Source organism: Hydra viridissima, unplaced genomic scaffold, assembly GCF_058129835.1.
Source record: "Hydra viridissima isolate aposymbiotic clone 2 unplaced genomic scaffold, HvirCarnegie_v1 scaffold_10, whole genome shotgun sequence".
Taxonomy (NCBI): domain Eukaryota; kingdom Metazoa; phylum Cnidaria; class Hydrozoa; order Anthoathecata; family Hydridae; genus Hydra; species Hydra viridissima.
The window spans coordinates 10,920,001-10,938,002 of NW_028324309.1; the positions used below are offsets into that span (position 1 = coordinate 10,920,001).

Consider the following 18,002-nt stretch of genomic DNA (forward strand, 5'->3'; position numbering starts at 1 on the left):
TGTAATGTAGGTAGTGAACTTTGTAATGTTGGCAATGAACTTTGTAATGTCGGCAATAAGCTTTGTTTTGTCGACAGGTTTGTTGCTACCAGACATTGCATAACTTATCATATTCTAAAAATACTTCCTAAAACTTTTTGTTTTGTTTTATAAATCAGTTTTGAGTATATAATTATTTAACTAAACTAAAAAAAAAATATCCAATCATCGACCTAAAACAATAATAACAACTGGATAAAATGAGAACTGAAAAAAAAGTCTGTGAAGCAGGGTAAACAATTTATAATTCCTGGCATTTTAAACTTATAAACCAAAGTGACAAGTCAATCTTAAATCTGTCAAAATATTTAATGTTGTTTTTAGTTTCATTTACGAACTCTATAAAAGTCATTACAAAAGTTTTGGAATATTAGTTGCTTCTCTTTGGGTCAACATCATCTCCTGTTCACTTTTAAATAGAATGACAACGGGTGCAGCGTTTTACAAAATAATTGTAGTGCTTGCTTTAACAGTGAATCAAAACTGGACCCGAGCAGTTTTCGATCATGAAGAGAAATGGGAAAAGCTTTATAAAACCGAAATTAAGTCTTCAATATTAAAGCAGTTAAAAATGTTTGAAAGCCCAAAAAATAATAACTTCAGTAAAGTTTATCCAAAATCTTTTACAGAAAGACTAATTGACGAAGAACAAGAAGAAAAGATTCAACTGATACTTACAGCAGAACAAGGTAGCGACATTTTATATTTCATTTACTTATTACTACAATTAAAAATAGAACTTTCTCCGGGCTCTTCACTCCAACTGTTCACGTAGTGTTGACGTATTCATCTTGACAAATTTGAAATAAGATTTATTTTAACTGAGAATTTTTGGTTATTGTTGCTACTTGCACTAAATAGTATTACAGTTAAATTCCGGAAAAGTCCAACACCGGTCACCGGCTCGAACTTTTACCTTTATTCCCTTCAAAACTCAATTGTGGAAAAAATTTCGCTTAAAGTGAACATTCATTAAGTCGAACCCATTTCCTTAGTCCCTCGAACGGTCGACTTACCGGAATTTAGCTGTATTATCATTATCTTTATAGCAATTATAATCGGTAGTGCTGTTGATGTTATGTTGTTATTGTATTATTGTCTTATTGTATTGTTGAGTTGTTCTGTTGTTGGTGTTATTGTTAGTGCTATTTTTGGTGGTAGTAGCAATTAATGTATTTTTAAAAGAAATACTATAAAACTGTAAATTTAAACGCTCTAAAAGTAAAACTTAGATTGTTTAAATAGTTCCGTTTGCATAAATAGTTCCGTTTGCATAACGGTAGATATTTTAATCAGAACAAAGACAAATATTTAATAACAAATATTTGTCCTAAAATGGTAATTTACATCAATTGACAATCAAATGACAAAAGATTTAATGTGACATCTTTTGGTGTAACACTTATTTATAAATAAAGAAGTTATTTTCACTTTTTATTCTCCTTGAGAACATTAAGCGTGTTATTAATCTTAAAGAAATTAAAATGTGCCAAACATTTTTATCTTAAATTCTTTAAAACTATTACAACATTTTTCCGCTTTTTGAATTCATTTAATCATTTAAACGTTTAAATTAATTAGCAATTCATTTGCCAGAAATGATAACTAATTTCGTATACTACCGTAAGCTTACGCAGAGTATTTTAACCTATTACTTCTTAGAATACACTAAATTGACATAAATATTTAAGGAGATAAATGCAGGCATTTATATTTCTTACAATTGCCTCCTTAAGAAGAATTTATACATCTTTAAGCGCAATAAAAGATATGTTCCCCAGGTTCTAAAACTTAGATTAAATAATCAACTTACGTCCGTAGTTCGATAATGCGATTAAAATATAATATCCTCACAGTATAGGCTGCTAAAAGACCCATTTTTGTTTACCCTAAAAAATGGAAATCAGACAAGATAACGAAGAAAAATGTTATTGGAGACAGAAGAGGTGGGCTTTGGGCTTAATTTACTTATCAACAATGTTGTGATAAGCCATAGAGTTTCACTCTTCGTGACCTTGAATAATATGAAATTGATAAAAAGTTATCGAATTTCTAAATATTATATTTTAAGGTGATTATCCAAAAGAGAATTTACTTTAGCAAATAGCTATAGTAATATTCCTTTTTTTTTTTCGGCTGCATTAAATCAATCAATCATTCAATCAGATTATTTTTATAAATATTGTTTTGCTTTTTATATATATTCATATACATTATATTTATTTGTTTTATTTATTTTAGTATCAAACACTCCATCTGCCAAAATTAATTTCATACCAAAATCTAATACATTAGAAGCAGAATCTTTTATAACATCAGCTAAGCTGTCTTTATTCAAAACGCCAACCATCACAGAATCAGATATTCTTACAGTTTTTCTTAAGGAAGATAACACTATAATTTCAAGTACGTCAGTGTCAAAAGAATATGGCGGCTGGCTTGACTTTGATATTACAACAGCATTCCAAAAGTGGGCTAAGTTGTCCAATAATGGTCTGAAATCGCTTTCTTTACTGTGCGATAATTGCAACAACGATCACCTAGAAATATCCAGTGAAAAACAGCATGCTCCCTATTTGCTGATTAATGTTGTTAAAAAAAAACCGTCTCCGCGCCAGCGCCGCAAAACATGGACGTGTAACGAAGATGCCAGTTGCTGTTCGCGTCCTGTTTTTGTAAGTTTTGAAGATTTGAGTTGGAAATGGGTATTATCACCACAAGGTTTTTGGACAAACAAATGCATGGGAAACTGCAAAGACGCTAAGCCAGGTAAAAATAGCTGCTGTGTTCCAATAACACTCGGATCAATAACCATGTTTTATCATGATGCCGATTATATATTGTATGGAAAAAAAATCGAAAATATTGTAACAAAAGACTGCGGCTGCCGTTAAAAAAATTAATTTCAAGATATTAAACGAACAGAAGTTAGAAAAATACCACAGTTTTATAGTAATACCACAAAAACCCCAATGTGATTGTAAAATATTCTTTAAAATGGAAAGCAAAGAGAAAATTACAAGACTATTTACAAAATCATTATTATCGATTATTTAAACAGTAAACTTGTGAAATTTTCAGCAATAATGATTTGTGAATAAAGCAACGTCAATCAAAACCGTTTTTAAAAAGACTTTTGTTTCAAATATCATACGACACTTCATCTGCTACTTACTAATTAAGCTTAATATCTTAAAATAGTAACAGCATTCTACTCTCTAAAAAGAAGCCGTGGTATGTTAAAGCACAGGAATTTACACAATATGAAATGTTGAGTGATGAAATCTTCCTAAAAATATAAAAATATAAAAGCCCAAAATGTGAAAAGTTGAGTGAACTGTTTTCGTAAATTTGAAATCGTTTTTTTTTTTTTTTTAATACTAACTCTTTTTTTTATATTTTTTGTTTTGAAGAACTGTTAAAATGAAAAGATATTTTTTTGTGTAAATGAAGAAAAAAGAAAATGTTCTTAATATATATATAAATATATATACCATCTTTTAAATTTGTCTTCTTGTCTTGATTTTTTTATCCAGCCAGTTCATTGGGGGGAAACAAAAACAAATATGTTCAATTTAGAACTGATTTTAATGATTATCTTAAATGTTTCTGCAAATCCAAGTAACAATTTTTCAAAAGTACAACTTTGACGCAAAAAGCAATCTTACTTTATTAGTTCGAACTCAATTTTAAAGCGGAAAAAGCTGATAAGTTGATGTTAATCGTTTATGTGGTAATTTTTTGTCACTTTGTTTAAAATCAACGTTTCCTCAATACAACCTCTTGCTATTTTGTACATCTAGAAGAAGTTTATCATATCAATCATAATTCCAAACTCACCTTTATTTTAATTTGGTTCAAGTTAAAAGAGTTTTAACAACACGCCAAAACATGTTTGGATATAAAATAAAACTGCGCAACGCAAATTCAAAAGTACATAGGATTGCCTGAATATTTTAATTTGGAGAGCGGCATTTAGCACTTGTGCTAGAGAAAACTCAGCCAAATATAAATAAACTTAGCTGCCTTATAAAATAAGGGGAATTAAGAAAGTTTTCAAGTTTCCATTCTTAAATTTTTTTCTTAATTTTTCACCTGGTGGAAAGCCTACGATAATAAATTTGGTGGTTTGGTTTTAGATATTAAAGAGAAATTTTCTTTTTCAAAACTATTTTATTAAAAGTTATTTTGGACATTTTTTTTTGTTGCATTGGGCCCTTCGTCCCTTCCCCAGCTTCATGAATACTTGGTTTCTTTCAGATTTATCGAAAGTTTAAAACGATTTTCATATTTTTTAGCATCGAATAAATTTTTCATGAGGAAGACTTCTAACAGATCTAAAGTGAACGAGTTCTGTTGATGAGAACCATCAAACGAGCACACGTTCTTAAACAAATGTGCCTCAGATGTTCCTTAATTTAATGGTTTTTCTTGAAAGAATGATTTTATTAAACTTTTTCATTTCTTATTTTCCCTTCAACATCTGAATCATGTTCACTAAACAGGCTTTACCCGTTATCGTTTGATTTATTCAAGTTATCAAACAATTTATCGTTTGATTCAAGTTATCAAACAATTTAGTATGCAGTTTGCTCTATCGAATTTAAAGTTGTTTGCCTCTCGTTTCCATTCTTTATTAAAACTCATAAAATAAACGCGAGACGCGAGTTTCTAAAACAGAATTATTTTCATCTTATTTTAATCTAAAGATATTTGTGTTTCTGGGTGTTTTTTTGTGAAAAAATTTTCACCGTCAGTAGTGTGACGATCTTATTTTTCTTGTATTTATACAGATGTGTCCACCTTGTATTTTATTTTTTCTTACATATTTTCTATTTCTTATTTGTCTATATCTAACAAAAAGTATATAAACTATGCTTTCTTTTTCTCAAGCAAAACGCTAAACACTATTTTATGTGGCTTTTCAGATTTGTCCTAATAATCTTATGATGAGTATGAGTAATAATCTTGAGATGATTAACTTTTACTTCTATTCAGTTTCCATCTTATTAAGGGATTTTCTTGTAGAGAGTTTGATTTCTTTATTACATTTCTTCCATTTTGTTTTTAAAAAACACAAGTTCTGCGGCGTTGTTATTTTCATTCGTCAGTATCATTATGTTATCATCCATGCTCATTTTTGATTCTAAGATAATAATAATAATAATAATAATAATAATAATAATAATAATAATAATAATAATAATAATAATAATAATAATAATAATAATAATAATAATAATAATAATAATAATAATAATAATAATAATAATAATAATAATAATAATAATAATAATAATAATAATAATAATAATAATAATAATAATAATAATAATAATAATAATAATAATAATAATAATAATAATAATAATAATAATAATAATAATAATAATAATAATAATAATAATAATTCGAATTATCTGATCATTTCTCTAACAAAAAGAAAAACTCAATTTATTGAAAGTAAATTGTTATTGGGGACTTTTGATCTGATATATATGATCAGTTATGTTATATAGTTAGATTTTACTAAAGATTTTTCTAAAGATTTTAAAATGGCTTTGTTGATTCATATTTTATATTAACAAGCTACTCTATTTATACTAAATTTGTAAAAGCGTTTCAAATAAAAAAAAGTTCTTTTTAGAACTTTAAGGGGTTCTTTAATGAAGGTTCTGTAAAGAACCCCAAAAAAACCTCTAAGGACCCCAAAAGGGTCTTTTAATAGGTTTCATATATGTATCAAGATTCTACACCTTAAAGGGTTCCATATGGAAGCCAATTCGCTGAGAGTGGACATCATCTTATTTATTTATGAAATAGCGCTGTAGCTTTAGTTTAACGGTATTAACATTACTAAAATAATAAATTGGCAATTTATTCACTAAATCAGTCTTTTAGGTTTTTTCACAACCAAAAAAATCACAACCATGAATGAAAATCAGATGCATCCGCAATCTTTAACTATAATGTTTTCAATTTTTTTCCTATATAAATTATAGTTAGCATCGTGATAGAATAACGTAATAGAAGAAAATTCTTTAGGGACACAGCAATTATTGTGGAGAGTCGTCTTTTTGCAATTTCCCATACATTTGTTTGTCCAAAAACCTTGTGGTGATAGAACCCAATTCCAATTTAATTCTTCAAACGTTAGAAATACAGGACGAGAACAGCAAGTAGAATCTACATTGCATGTCGAAGGCTTACGACGATGTCTTGAAGGTGTTTTTATTTTCATAAAGTTAATGGTCAAGTAAGGGACGTTGAATTGTTTGATCGCTAACTCTCTATTTTGGTAACATCCATTTTGAATGAAAGAAACGTTTTTTAAGATTCTATCAAACGATTTTTGAGCTACCCACTTTTGAAATGCGCTAGAGATATCAAAGTCTATCCAGCCGTTGTAGTCAGCCGGAACCAGCATGGATGATATAATATTGTTGCCATCCTTGATGAAAGCAGTGGTAGTACTTGACTCTGTGGAACAATTCTTTACAAAAAGTGATAGCCTGGCACCTGTTACAATATTGTTGCTATCGTATGCTGCGGCTTTAATTTGGAAGGTGAACCTTGTAGATTGAAATTCGTTCATAACTAAAATGAACAATAGTTCACTATTAATCATAAAAACAAGAATGATATTAACTGTTGTTTTTGTAGTTGTTATTATTGTTGTTGTTGCTACTGAGCTTATTTTTTCCTTTTCTTTGAGTTTTACATTGTAAGTTTTACACGTAAGTTTTCAAAAGAAAAATATTGAATTGGCTCATTATTTCTGAACGTTTCGTGTTTTAAATGTTGAATTCAATTGGCTCTTTATTTCTGAACGTTTTGTGTTTTAAATGTGTTGATTATTTTGTTGTTTGATTTATGAGTTCAATTTGTAGCACAAAAAAAAAATTAGCTGATTGCTTGAAAACGAAAATTGTTAGAACTTTAAAAACTACAAAACTTTTAGCTTCATTTAAAATAGAAAAAAAATTATAAATAATTAAAATAAAATGGTTTATTCTCATTTTAAAAAATTTATTTGGTTATTTCCACGATGGAAGAGATAAATTTAGTGTTTAAAAATTTCTTTTTTCAAAAAACGTTTTTTCTTTAATTGTGGTTTAAACACCTCAAAATTACAGTTAAAGTAAATTTTGAGCAGAAAGTATTTGAACCGAGCAGATGAATTTGATGAATGTCAGCAACTGTTTTTTCTTTTATTATTCGAAAAAGTGAGTAAAATATGAGGGCAAGTTATTGCAATATCTTAAACAAAACCTATCCATAAATTTGTTTAGAAAGAATTTTTGAGATTATATATATGTCTTGAGAAAAAAAACTTTTAGTCTTTAAAAATAATTCAAGTGTGTTTTTGTCACATACACATCTGCAAAAATTAGGTTGCGTCACTGAACTAAAAGCTAAAAAAGCTTAATTATCACAATGAAATTAGGCTTTAAGGCGAGATTTTTTTAAAAATTATATATCTTAATGTAAACTTTTCATCACTATTAAAAAAAAATTGAGCTAAAAGCATTAAAGTAACTTATAGTTATAGCTTAAAAGCTGTTGCGTTACTGAACCCATCAATGGGATTAATAGCGTTTTATAAAATAGCATAATAAGGAAGTCAAAATATCATCAAAATGTTCAGATTTCGTTGTGGATCTTATTCAAATAAATTTTTGCATTTTAGTATTGTGAAGGGCTTTTAGTTAAATATTAGTAAGCTATTGGATTTATGTTAACATTTTCTTAAAAAGTTGTAGATTTTAAAGAAATGGAATCAAAATTAGAAGTAAAAAAAAACGTTATGCAGAATACCAAACTAATTATGTTTCTCGGAATGCTGATAAAAAGAAAGAAATGTTCAGGTTAAGATCTAATGGATATCGAGTAAAATTGAAAGCCGATCTTAATAAAAAAGCAGTTTTAAAAAGTCACGCTCTAAAAAGAAAACTTTTAAATCAATCTCAAAGACCAAGATCAACTTTTAAAAACGTTCAACCAAGAGGAAAAGCATTGAAAAAAAGTTTTAAAAGCACTACCAATATCAAAGAAGAAACAATCTAAAATTCTTTCTATTCTTTCAAATAGCTCTGCTGTAAAGATAATTTGGGTCTACCTCCAGTATGTTCAAAGCTGTATGGCCTTTCTGAAAGCGATGTTTTAGCAGTTGTAAACTTTTATACCACCAAAAAAAAAAGATGTTACTCGAATGGACCTTTCCCATGAATCGGCAAAAGCGAAATGCATTGTGGTAGTTGTATTCATTTAAATCAAAACAAATGTTGAAAAGCGTAATAAATTTTGTTGTGTTCCCATAAAATGAATACAACTACCACAATGCATTGCGCTTTTGCCGATTTATGGGAAAGGTCCATTCAATTATCTGATGGAAAAGCAAACAATATTCAGATACGTCATTTATATTATAAGCTAAAAGAAGCTTTCGAGTTATTCAAGGAAAAGCATGAGCACATAAAAATTAAACTCAGTAAATTTTGCGAACTTCGTCCACGCAATGTGAAATCAGTTAAAAAATTTCCGCATAATGTTTGTGTTTGTAGTTTGCATGAAAATATGCGATTTGCCTTAGTTGCATTAACTAAATCAATTCAAGCGTCTTCAATCAAAGTTGGATCTGAACGATGATGCCTATGACAAATGCGTTGCATGCAAAGGTATGAAACAGTTCGATAAACACATGCAAACTGTTAACACATTTGGTTTCGAAGTATCCTGGGATGAGTGGAGAAAGCCTGAAACTAAAACAAATGCAAACATTGAAAAAATTTCAAAAAAGTTTACTGTAACAGAACTCATCCATCACATATCAGCGATGCGTGATTAGTTCGTTAAACACGCATTTGTAAAGAAAAACCAATCAACAATTTTTAAGAAACTGAAGGAGGTTTCGATGAGTATTTATTCTGAAATTGCGGTAATCCAAGTGGACTGGACTGAAAACGATCAAAATGAACCGCAAGCGGCTCATTTTGGTCAAAATCAAGATTCTATCATGACCCTTGCAGTCTGGAACATTGAGTTAAAAACATTGGCCATAGCTTTTCGTTCAACTGATCATACAAAGTCTTCCGTTATACCGTACATTGACAAAATCCTTCACTTTATTCCTGATCAAGTCAAAGAAGTACACATGTTCAGCGATAATGCCACTTCTCAGTTCAAAAACAAAAGCATTATGGCTGCAATGGTTGTGTTTGAAAAACATTTTCATAAAAAATTCTTCTGGCATTTCTTTGCAGTGATGCACGGGAAAGAAGTGGTAGACGGAATAGGAGCTACTGTTAAGCAAATTGCAGTCCTAGGAGTTAAATCTAGTCAATGCGAGTTCAGGTCAGCAGCAGATTTTGCGTTAGCATTACAAGATTTGCAAATATCTGTAATTCATGTCAGAAAACGACACAAGACAACAAAAAAATGAACTTGGATTCAGTTCATTTTTAAGTTATTCAAGAAAAATCAAAGATTAATCAAAATCACATTATTTTTATGTTCAGAATGATAACGTTGTTCCGATGCCATTTTTACCTGAGTATAATTAAGATTTATTACAAAATAACAAAACTTTTTAATAATCTTTTAATTCCATCTTTTTGTTTCGTCACTGAGTGTTGCGTTACTGAACTGGAACTTTTTTGTTTGTGGCTTTTTTTACGAATGCCTTATTGCCAAATGAATAAATTATAGCAAAAAAGATCTAATTAGTGTAGCAAGAATTAAAATTTCAGCGAATAGTCCATTTAAAAGTATGCTGATAAAAAAACACTTTTATCCGCGTTGCGTCACTGAACTCATGTTTTAATTTTTGCTGTGTCAGTGTTATGTTAATACAATTCTGTTTAATTTATATTATAAAATTTTAATTAAAGATTGATTTAGAGTAATAAAAAAATTATTTTTGAGTTATAGAAAAATTTTTATTAAAAAAAATCTCTCCGCATGATGCGTCACTGAACTATGGAATTGGCCATTTGTAAAATAAATTGTTGATCTGAGGTCATTAGTCTCAATTTTGCGTCAGTTTTTAAGCTGTCTAGATTCAGGATTAAAAGCATTGGTTGAATTTTATATAGAGAACAACAATCGCAGCGTGATCTCTGTAAGAAACGCCTCTCGCCCCTCCGACAAGAATTCTTTAACAAAAAAAAACAGCTTTTATTATTTGAGAAACGTAAAAGAGTCTTGATAGACGCTATTCAAATCAAAGATCAAACAAAAAGCTTGACAGGATAACAAACTCCTGCAAATGTCTAAAAAAGCGTCTTATCTGGTGGTGGCTTTAAAAAGACTCAAATAAAAATAACAATTTGCGCAAATACAGGTGCAGGGACAACAAATATAATCCTTATTTAAAGTACTCAAAGATCGGATTAATCATTTGTCGTTTTATAACACTTAATCAACCGTCGTTGGTTTTGAGATATTGTCTGTTTGTTAAATTAAAATACTCTGCATTAAGGATCCAATAATTCAAGTCCAAGTAACTTTTTACTTAAAAACTGATTTTAAAAACGTTGTTAGTCACAAAAACGAAAACTAAATGTAGAGAAATTAAGTTGCATAATAAAAGATCTAGAGTTTTTATTAGAAATTAAATTTCCAAAAATTTCGATTGAAAATATGTTAAAGATTTTTTCGTTAGCGTTATGTTAAATAGTCCTAACTATTAATTCAGACAGTTTATTCTTAATTTAAAGCATGAACAATTAATTTAAAACCCATCTTTACTAAGGAATTAAGTACACATGACAAGATTAACACGTTGATCGCCGTGCCAACTACCGGTGACAGACACCAAGGTATTCCAATTGGGCCACATCGGCCACTGGTGGCCGACATGACATACCTGACTTTAGCTTGTCATTCTGACCTTGGCGCCACATTGACCACCGGTGACTGATACATCAAAACACACAGTAAATCACCTCAAAAAATATCTGAAAACAAATGAAATAATTGTATTTCGACCCATCATATTAAATTAAACGTAAAAACGTGAAAATAATTTTTAGACATTTTACAAAACCCTTTTGTTGGTCAATGTGTTGAGGTGTTGTTTTGTTTTGGAACTCCAAACTTGTGTCAGTTATTTTAGAATTTAATTTCCTATAACTTTTAACATCTCCAAAAATTAAAACGAACTTCCTAAAAACTCAAATAAGATTCTTAAAACTCAAATAAGATTCACTTGAAAAACTTTTTGAAGAAAAATTTAGAAAATTTTGTGGAGGTTGAATATTTGCAGTCAATCAATTTTGAAGTTGGTAGAAAAAATACTTTTGCCGACGACGACTTAAATTTAAAATTAAAATTAAAAAAATTTCGTTACCAACAAAACGAAAAAAAAAATCAAACAATTCAATATTTAGACTCAAGCGCATCAATACAATAAAACAGGAAATTATTACAATCAACCAGAATTGGTATTTTAAACCAGAATTGGTATTTTAAACATTTCAAACTTAAATCTCACTAAAAAACCCCCATTTCGCAAGTGACGATTACAGATGAAAATAACAGTTTGAATGCTCGTCATAAAAAAATATAATAATTATAAAACTAACTAATCTATTATTCTTTAACAGCTCAATCATGACAAGAAGAAAATAAATTTGAATTTAAGTCCTTAAATTAAATTGTCTTCTGTGATTTGAAGAGAACAATTTGTTCGTTTTCAGGAAATTAAAAAACTTTTTTTTTTCATTTCCCAAAAACAAATAAATTATTCGCAACTTCAATTACCTTCGAAAGTCTCATCTCTAGTTTTCATTGAATGTTACAATCATTTTATTGATTTCAATTTTGTTTTTTAAAAAATTACTTCTGAAATATTTTATTTTATTATATTCCAATGTTTTTTAAAGCATGAAAAAAAGTAAAGCCTACCTTTCTCTGCGGTAATTATCAGCTGAACCTTTTCATCTTGTTCTTCGTCATTTAACCTCTCTGTTAAAAATTTCAAGTTCGCTTTACTAAAGTTACTGTTTGAGGGACTTTTAAAAACATTTAGCTGCTTCAATATTGATGAACTAATTTCTTTTTTTAAAAGGTGTTCCCAATTCTCTTCATGTTGATATGCAATTCGGGCCCAACTCATACTCATATTTGTAGTCAAAGCAAAAAGCAAAGCAAAAAGTTCATAAAAAACAGTTTTCATTTTGAACCTTTTTTTTTTCTTTGAAAGTTAGAAGATGTGAGTCCACTCGAACGCTGAGAAAATGGCTACGCCAAATACACATAAATGGAATTTATAAGGAAAAAAAAGATTAGTGTTTGGCGAATAGGAGGGATACTTCCTAAATTGGAATGTAGTTAATCTCTGTAACACAACCACTCGCCAAATTTACTTTCTATAATAATAAAAATGAAATAAGGGAAAACTTTTCTGCTAAATCCATTAATTTCTTTAAATTTGACAGTTGATAAATGAGGGTTTTGTATAGAAAAAACTTTATTATTGCATATAAAAATTTTTTAAAAGTGCACTTCGCGTATTTTTGTTTAATATTTAAAAATGTAGGGATTGCTCGAAGGTTTACAAAGCCGTTGTTTTTGTCTTCGTTTTTGAATACCGAGCTTAACGCTGCATTAAAGTGTTTACTTGAGAGCTATCAACAATTACTTCCAATTTTGTCCGCATAACTGTTTTGATCTTTTGAAATCCCCGTATCAATATAGACTTTTAGAACGCCCTGTTTTGTCACTTTTGTCACATAACGCCCTGTTTTGTAGCAATTTATCTTTATCACTAAACAAAGTAAAAGTGGATGTTATTAAAAGACTTTAAATGAGAATTTTTGATGGCACGATCATTGAACATGTACACAAAAAAGCAGAGATTATTTTTATTTTTTGGGAACTATTTTTTACATTTAGTAGCAAAATAATTCTGAACACTTTTTAAAATAAGAGTGCGGAACCAAGTTCCTCAACCAGCTTGTGGAATCTTTAATTGTAATATTAAGCCTCCTCGAAATGATCACCGCCATTCTGATGATTCACCTCATCGAAATGATCACCGCCATTCTGATGATTCACCTCATCGAAATGATCACCGCCATTCTGATGATTCACCTCATCGAAATGATCACCGCCTTTCTGATGATTCATCTCGTCGAAATGATCACCGCCATTCTGATAATTCACCTCATCGAAATGATCACCACCATTCATCTTGTAATTAGTTTTGATCTTTGAAATTGAAAAGAAGCTTTCAATAATAATAAGCTATTAATTATCACTACTGCTATACGAATTTAAAATATATTTATGAACACACACATATAATTTAAATATATTTATGAATACATATATATACTGATGAGTATATACATACTAATGAATATATATGTATATATATTCATAAATGATATTTTATTTACGACTAATATTTTTTGCATAAAAAAAAATACTGCATCACGAAAAAAGTTAAAAATCATAAACTTTTATGATAATTCAAAAAAATACTCTAAAAAAAATTACCAAAAAAAGTAAGAAAAAAATTTTCTAAAAAAAATTTTCTAAAAAAAAAATATTCTAAAAAAATATTTAGACAAGCACTTGAGATTTCAAAAATAAGCACACAGCTTTATTAGTTATTTGCTTTGGTCAAATTTTCCGTTGAAATTGACAGAAAAAGGGAAAATATTGCACATCACCTGAAGCAATCATGTTTAGGTGATGGTGTGATAATTTCTGTTTGCTTTTTTGGTGAGAATTGCACTACTTAAAAATATTACGAAAAAAAAGTGTGACGTTTAGAATATTACTTATTGGTATGAAGTTTTTTTTTTTTTTTTTAAAGCTTTTTTTTTTTTGTGAAGATTATATTGAGTGTTTACTTGTGAAACGTAAGATTCACATGTAAACACTCAATAAAATCTTTTAAAAAATTTTTTTTTTTTTTTAATTTTAACTGAGGCGTAAGTTAAAGGTTTCCTTGAAAAAAAATCTCAAGAAATCTGGAAAGAAGCCCTAATTTGTTTTTTTCTCAATTAAACGCGGTAAATTTATTACTGAAAGAAATTTGATCCTTTAACCTTTTTTTTGTTAAGATTTTAAATCTTTCTTGATCGTTGCAGAAGAAATATAAAAATCTACCTGGGGGATGAGAGGGGGAGCAGAGGGCAAAGTTAAAAAATTAGTTTAGTCACTTTATTAAATTGAATTTTTTTTTTTTCTTTTCATCGACAATTTAGAAATGATGCATTTCAACCTTATCTGTCAGATGGAAGTTTTTCTTAGTTTTTTTGAGAAATGTGTGTTTGTTTAGAGTAACGAGTGAGATGTTAAAAAAAGAAAAAGAAGTTTTCTATTTCTAGTTTAATCTTCCTAAAATTGATCTTCTCTCCAGTCTCTTCTCCGTTCTGCATAAAATGGAAATGTCTAAGGTAGAATTTCAAAGCTAACATTTAATCGCTTAGAAAAACACTGACTTATCGTTTGTTAAATAAATCCATATGTACGGTAGGAAACAAAGGTGCGGCAAACAACACATATCTAACTCAAAAGTTAAAATTCAACAACACTCATGCAAATGGTTCTAATACACCTCATCTGACTGCCATCAACACCTCATCTGACTGCCATCAACGAGTTAGGAAGCACTTATAAATTTAAATATCGTTATTATGAGCTCATTAAAAACTTTATATATTTTTTAGTATATAAAACATAAAAACAGATAAATAACAAATAATAGAAATATCATTGCCTTACATCAATGAACTTTATACATCGTTTGTTTTCGTTGATATTTCGCTCTGCATGTCTTAAACAGACTTTTATAAAAGAAATTCTATTATTCTTTCACAATTTATATTAGGTGTTATAATCGTTATTTTGCAAATTTGATTTGTATGCTAAGATTATACGTGCTTAGTGTATCTTTTAGAGTTTTTGAAAAAATGAAACAGGGAGGGCCGAGGTAGAGGAAAACACTAAACCTCCCACTTTTTCTCAGGTAAAAATGTCTTTAAATCATTAAGCGTCCTCAAAATTTCACTTTGGTGATCTGCATGATTCATTAACCTAACAAAACTTTGTTGAAAAAAAAAAAAAAAAAAAAAACTTTTGATAAATTATCCTAAAACATTTTGCAAACCAAATTTTGAGTGAAAATTTTCCGGCAAAAAAATAATCTGTTAACATCAAATAAGCCTTAAAGGCTGCGCTACTGCAAATGCACCAACTCATTGCTTGGAAGTCTGTTAGACCTGAAGTATACACATTCAAAAAAGGTCAAAAATTGGTTTTCTATGTATCCTGTCCAGACCATTTTATATAGATAACTAAGTAAGAGCGCTGATGTAGTGCAGTGAAGATATTAGTCTATGTCTTCTTAGACTCCCCTAATAAGATGTCTGAGATTGCTTAATAGGATGTCTAGGATTGCTTTGGCTGAAAGCAAAACTTTTTTTTTTACTAAAAGGAAAGATTTGTATTATCTATATTTCATTTTTATGTAGCCGATAATTGCAACCATCTTAACTATTAATACAACTCAGCTATTTTAACCTTAGGAGTCTGAATAATTTTTTAAGATTTTGTTTGGGTGTTGATAATTAGATGAAAAAAGAGCTATAAAGTTATAAATAATGATACTATTAAAACTTAAAAGTGACTCAGAGAAAGATATTAACTGTGTTTGATTCTACTCCACTGCTTTTATCACTGCCACACCATACATCTTTAGGTTTTAATGCATTACAGCTAAATGTGGCTAATGAGACCATTAACCCCTTTAACAGTTGCAATATGGAATCTAAAGTCGAACAGCTAAATGAATAATGAAGCGATTTTCTTGAATTTACAATCTTTGCTGAGCTTTTATTTCTTTTGTATAGGTTTTTTTAATTTTTTTTTCAATAATTGATTGTATAGTTTTTTTTTACAATATATGCCAAACAAACCGGATTTTGGCATGAAATTCTAGTTAGCATCCGGCGTAAACACACCAAATACATTTTAAATGAGCTCCATATTTGAGGAAGGAAGAAAACAGAACATTAGTGTTGTTACGACTTTGAAATTATTCGGCTGTCGATTAAATCAATTAATGTATTTTTCAAAGTTGACCAAAATTGACGAATACATTTTTAAAATCGACTTAGTCGACTAAAAGTCGATTTAGTTGAAATATTTGAATAAAAATTTTATTAAAATCATATACTTTAATGTTGCTTGACAATTTATTTTTTAGATGCTATGAAATAAATAGAACTTTAAGAGAGTAAGTAAAAAACTAGGTGGTATGTAATACTGTTATAATAACACATGATGTTGTTATATCAAGAGCATTTTCTTTGTTCAATTTTAATTTATCTAATCTCTTAAATAAATTAAAATCGAATAAAGTAAAGGAAAAAAATACAGATGGGTATTTAATATCATTTTTCACAATTAAAGCAAAAAATTAACAAAAATTTTAATTAATAAAAACAGTAGCGTAGATAGGTGGGGGCAGCTGGGGCGGCTAAACGTTTTTTGGGGTGGGAGATTTATAAAACTTTTTCGCATCCTTAACTGAGTGCCATAAAAAATTAATTAACATTTTATTTTAAAAACCATCAACTGGTTACTATAATGAGAAAAAGGAAACAGTGAAGTGGTACTACATAGAGTAAGCTAAGAGTTAAGTTTTTGTGATACAGCAAATTAGGTTCAATGTTCAGATATTTTGATTGAATTAAAAAAACCGCTTTGAATGATAATCTTTCGCATGGCTCAATCTTTATAAATAACTTATCTTTACAAGATAAACTACTAATAAAGATATCTCTTTACTAATTGGTCAGCATCATAACAATATTAAAGGTTGATAAAATTAAACCAAGTGCAAAAGTAGAAATAAGGATTTTAGGATGACTAACCAATTAAATCGACTTTCAGTCGATGAATAAAAAACCCATAGTCGATTAAATCGACAATTCGATTTTTCAAAGTTGACTAATTTTGACTTTCAATTAGTGGACTTTTAGTCGATTTAGTCAAAGTATATTTATAGTCATCAAAATAATGGAACCATTTACAAACTGTGGGAGAATTGTTTCCACAGATAATTTTTTTACAATTCTATCTCTGGCTACAAAATTGCTGGAAAAAAAAGTACTTTTGTGGGGACTTTCCGTCCAGATAAAATGGCACTACCAAAAAAATATGCCCCTTTTTTTTTCAACAAAATTATACAAATCAGAACATTTTACACTCACAGTTTATTAAAAGTAAAATAAATAAAAAGTCCTGGTACTCAGTTTAAAGCATCAAACTATCAAAATTGAAAACACCAAATAGCGTAAACCTGAAACAATCAAATTGGTGTAGATATAACAGAGCAAAGGGCAAAAAAATAAATATAGATTTAAATCAAAATCACGAAGATGATCAATCGAAGATGAAGTTTTTTTCAATATTCTGGATCTGTCATCTGGAATAAACGCAAGGGTGTTTTATGAAGAGACAACTGGAGAAGAAAATTATAGACAAGAATTTCTATTTAGCTTAGCAAAAAAACTGGCTAAAGATTTTCAATATACATATGAGGAAAAAATAGAAAAACTAGAAAAAATTAAAAAAAAAACACTTTCATATGGACTAAAGAGATGCCAAATAAGATACAAAGAAATCAAAACTACAATAACTTGTTCCAAATGCAATGATTGTGTATGTGGTAAATGTCTTCTTGAAAAAACTTTAATTTGTAAAAAGTGCATGAAAAATATGAAAAAATTTGATGTAAAACATAAAAAGTAAGATTTTATAAGCAACGTACAGCGTTGCAATTTGTTCTTTACACGGCATAACACACGATATTTTTTTCCGTTTTTTGTTAAAAAACAACAGAAAGAATTTTTAAAATGGTTTTACTCATAACTATATTTAATAGTTGTATATAATATTCTTTTATGTTAATCCTTGAACAATTTTTTTTGAAACATTAAAGA

At 28.8% G+C, this 18,002-nt stretch overlaps 6 protein-coding genes across 6 annotated transcripts in view; 1 reads left to right on the top strand and 5 right to left on the bottom strand.

Annotated features, from left to right (window-relative positions):
- The window catches only part of LOC145181042 (cysteine-rich protein 2-binding protein-like), a 400,331-nt gene that overhangs the window by 191,912 nt on the left and 190,417 nt on the right, over positions 1–18,002 (bottom strand). The gene's annotated exons all lie outside the window — the stretch shown is intronic.
- Positions 1–18,002, bottom strand: part of LOC145181378 (liprin-alpha-2-like) — a 391,227-nt gene that overhangs the window by 182,808 nt on the left and 190,417 nt on the right. The gene's annotated exons all lie outside the window — the stretch shown is intronic.
- LOC145180864 (tyrosine-protein kinase ABL1-like) overlaps positions 1–18,002 on the bottom strand; it is a 324,834-nt gene that overhangs the window by 116,415 nt on the left and 190,417 nt on the right. The window lies entirely within an intron of this gene.
- LOC145181231 (uncharacterized) overlaps positions 1–18,002 on the bottom strand; it is a 313,564-nt gene that overhangs the window by 105,145 nt on the left and 190,417 nt on the right. The window lies entirely within an intron of this gene.
- Positions 356–3,503, top strand: LOC145196253 (inhibin beta B chain-like). The gene is made up of 2 exons (XM_080073541.2): positions 356–728; positions 2,281–3,503. Exons 1-2 carry the CDS (start codon positions 461–463, stop codon positions 2,931–2,933), a joined length of 921 nt encoding a protein of 306 aa, XP_079929667.2. The 5' UTR covers positions 356–460; the 3' UTR covers positions 2,934–3,503.
- On the bottom strand, positions 5,902–13,251 carry LOC145196254 (bone morphogenetic protein 6-like). The gene is made up of 2 exons (XM_090099816.1): positions 11,947–13,251; positions 5,902–6,636 (listed from the first exon to the last, which is right to left on the bottom strand). Exons 1-2 carry the CDS (start codon positions 12,215–12,217, stop codon positions 5,981–5,983), a joined length of 927 nt encoding a protein of 308 aa, XP_089955942.1. The 5' UTR covers positions 12,218–13,251; the 3' UTR covers positions 5,902–5,980.

Coding starts and splice junctions, on each gene's coding strand:
- LOC145196253 (XM_080073541.2), top strand. CDS start 461: ATGACAACGGGTGCAGCGTTTTACAAAATAATTGTAGTGCTTGCTTTA. Junction 729..2,280: donor GATACTTACAGCAGAACAAG/GTAGCGACATTT, acceptor TATTTATTTTAG/TATCAAACACTCCATCTGCC.
- LOC145196254 (XM_090099816.1), bottom strand. CDS start 12,217: ATGAAAACTGTTTTTTATGAACTTTTTGCTTTGCTTTTTGCTTTGACT. Junction 6,637..11,946: donor GATAATTACCGCAGAGAAAG/GTAGGCTTTACT, acceptor TGTTCATTTTAG/TTATGAACGAATTTCAATCT.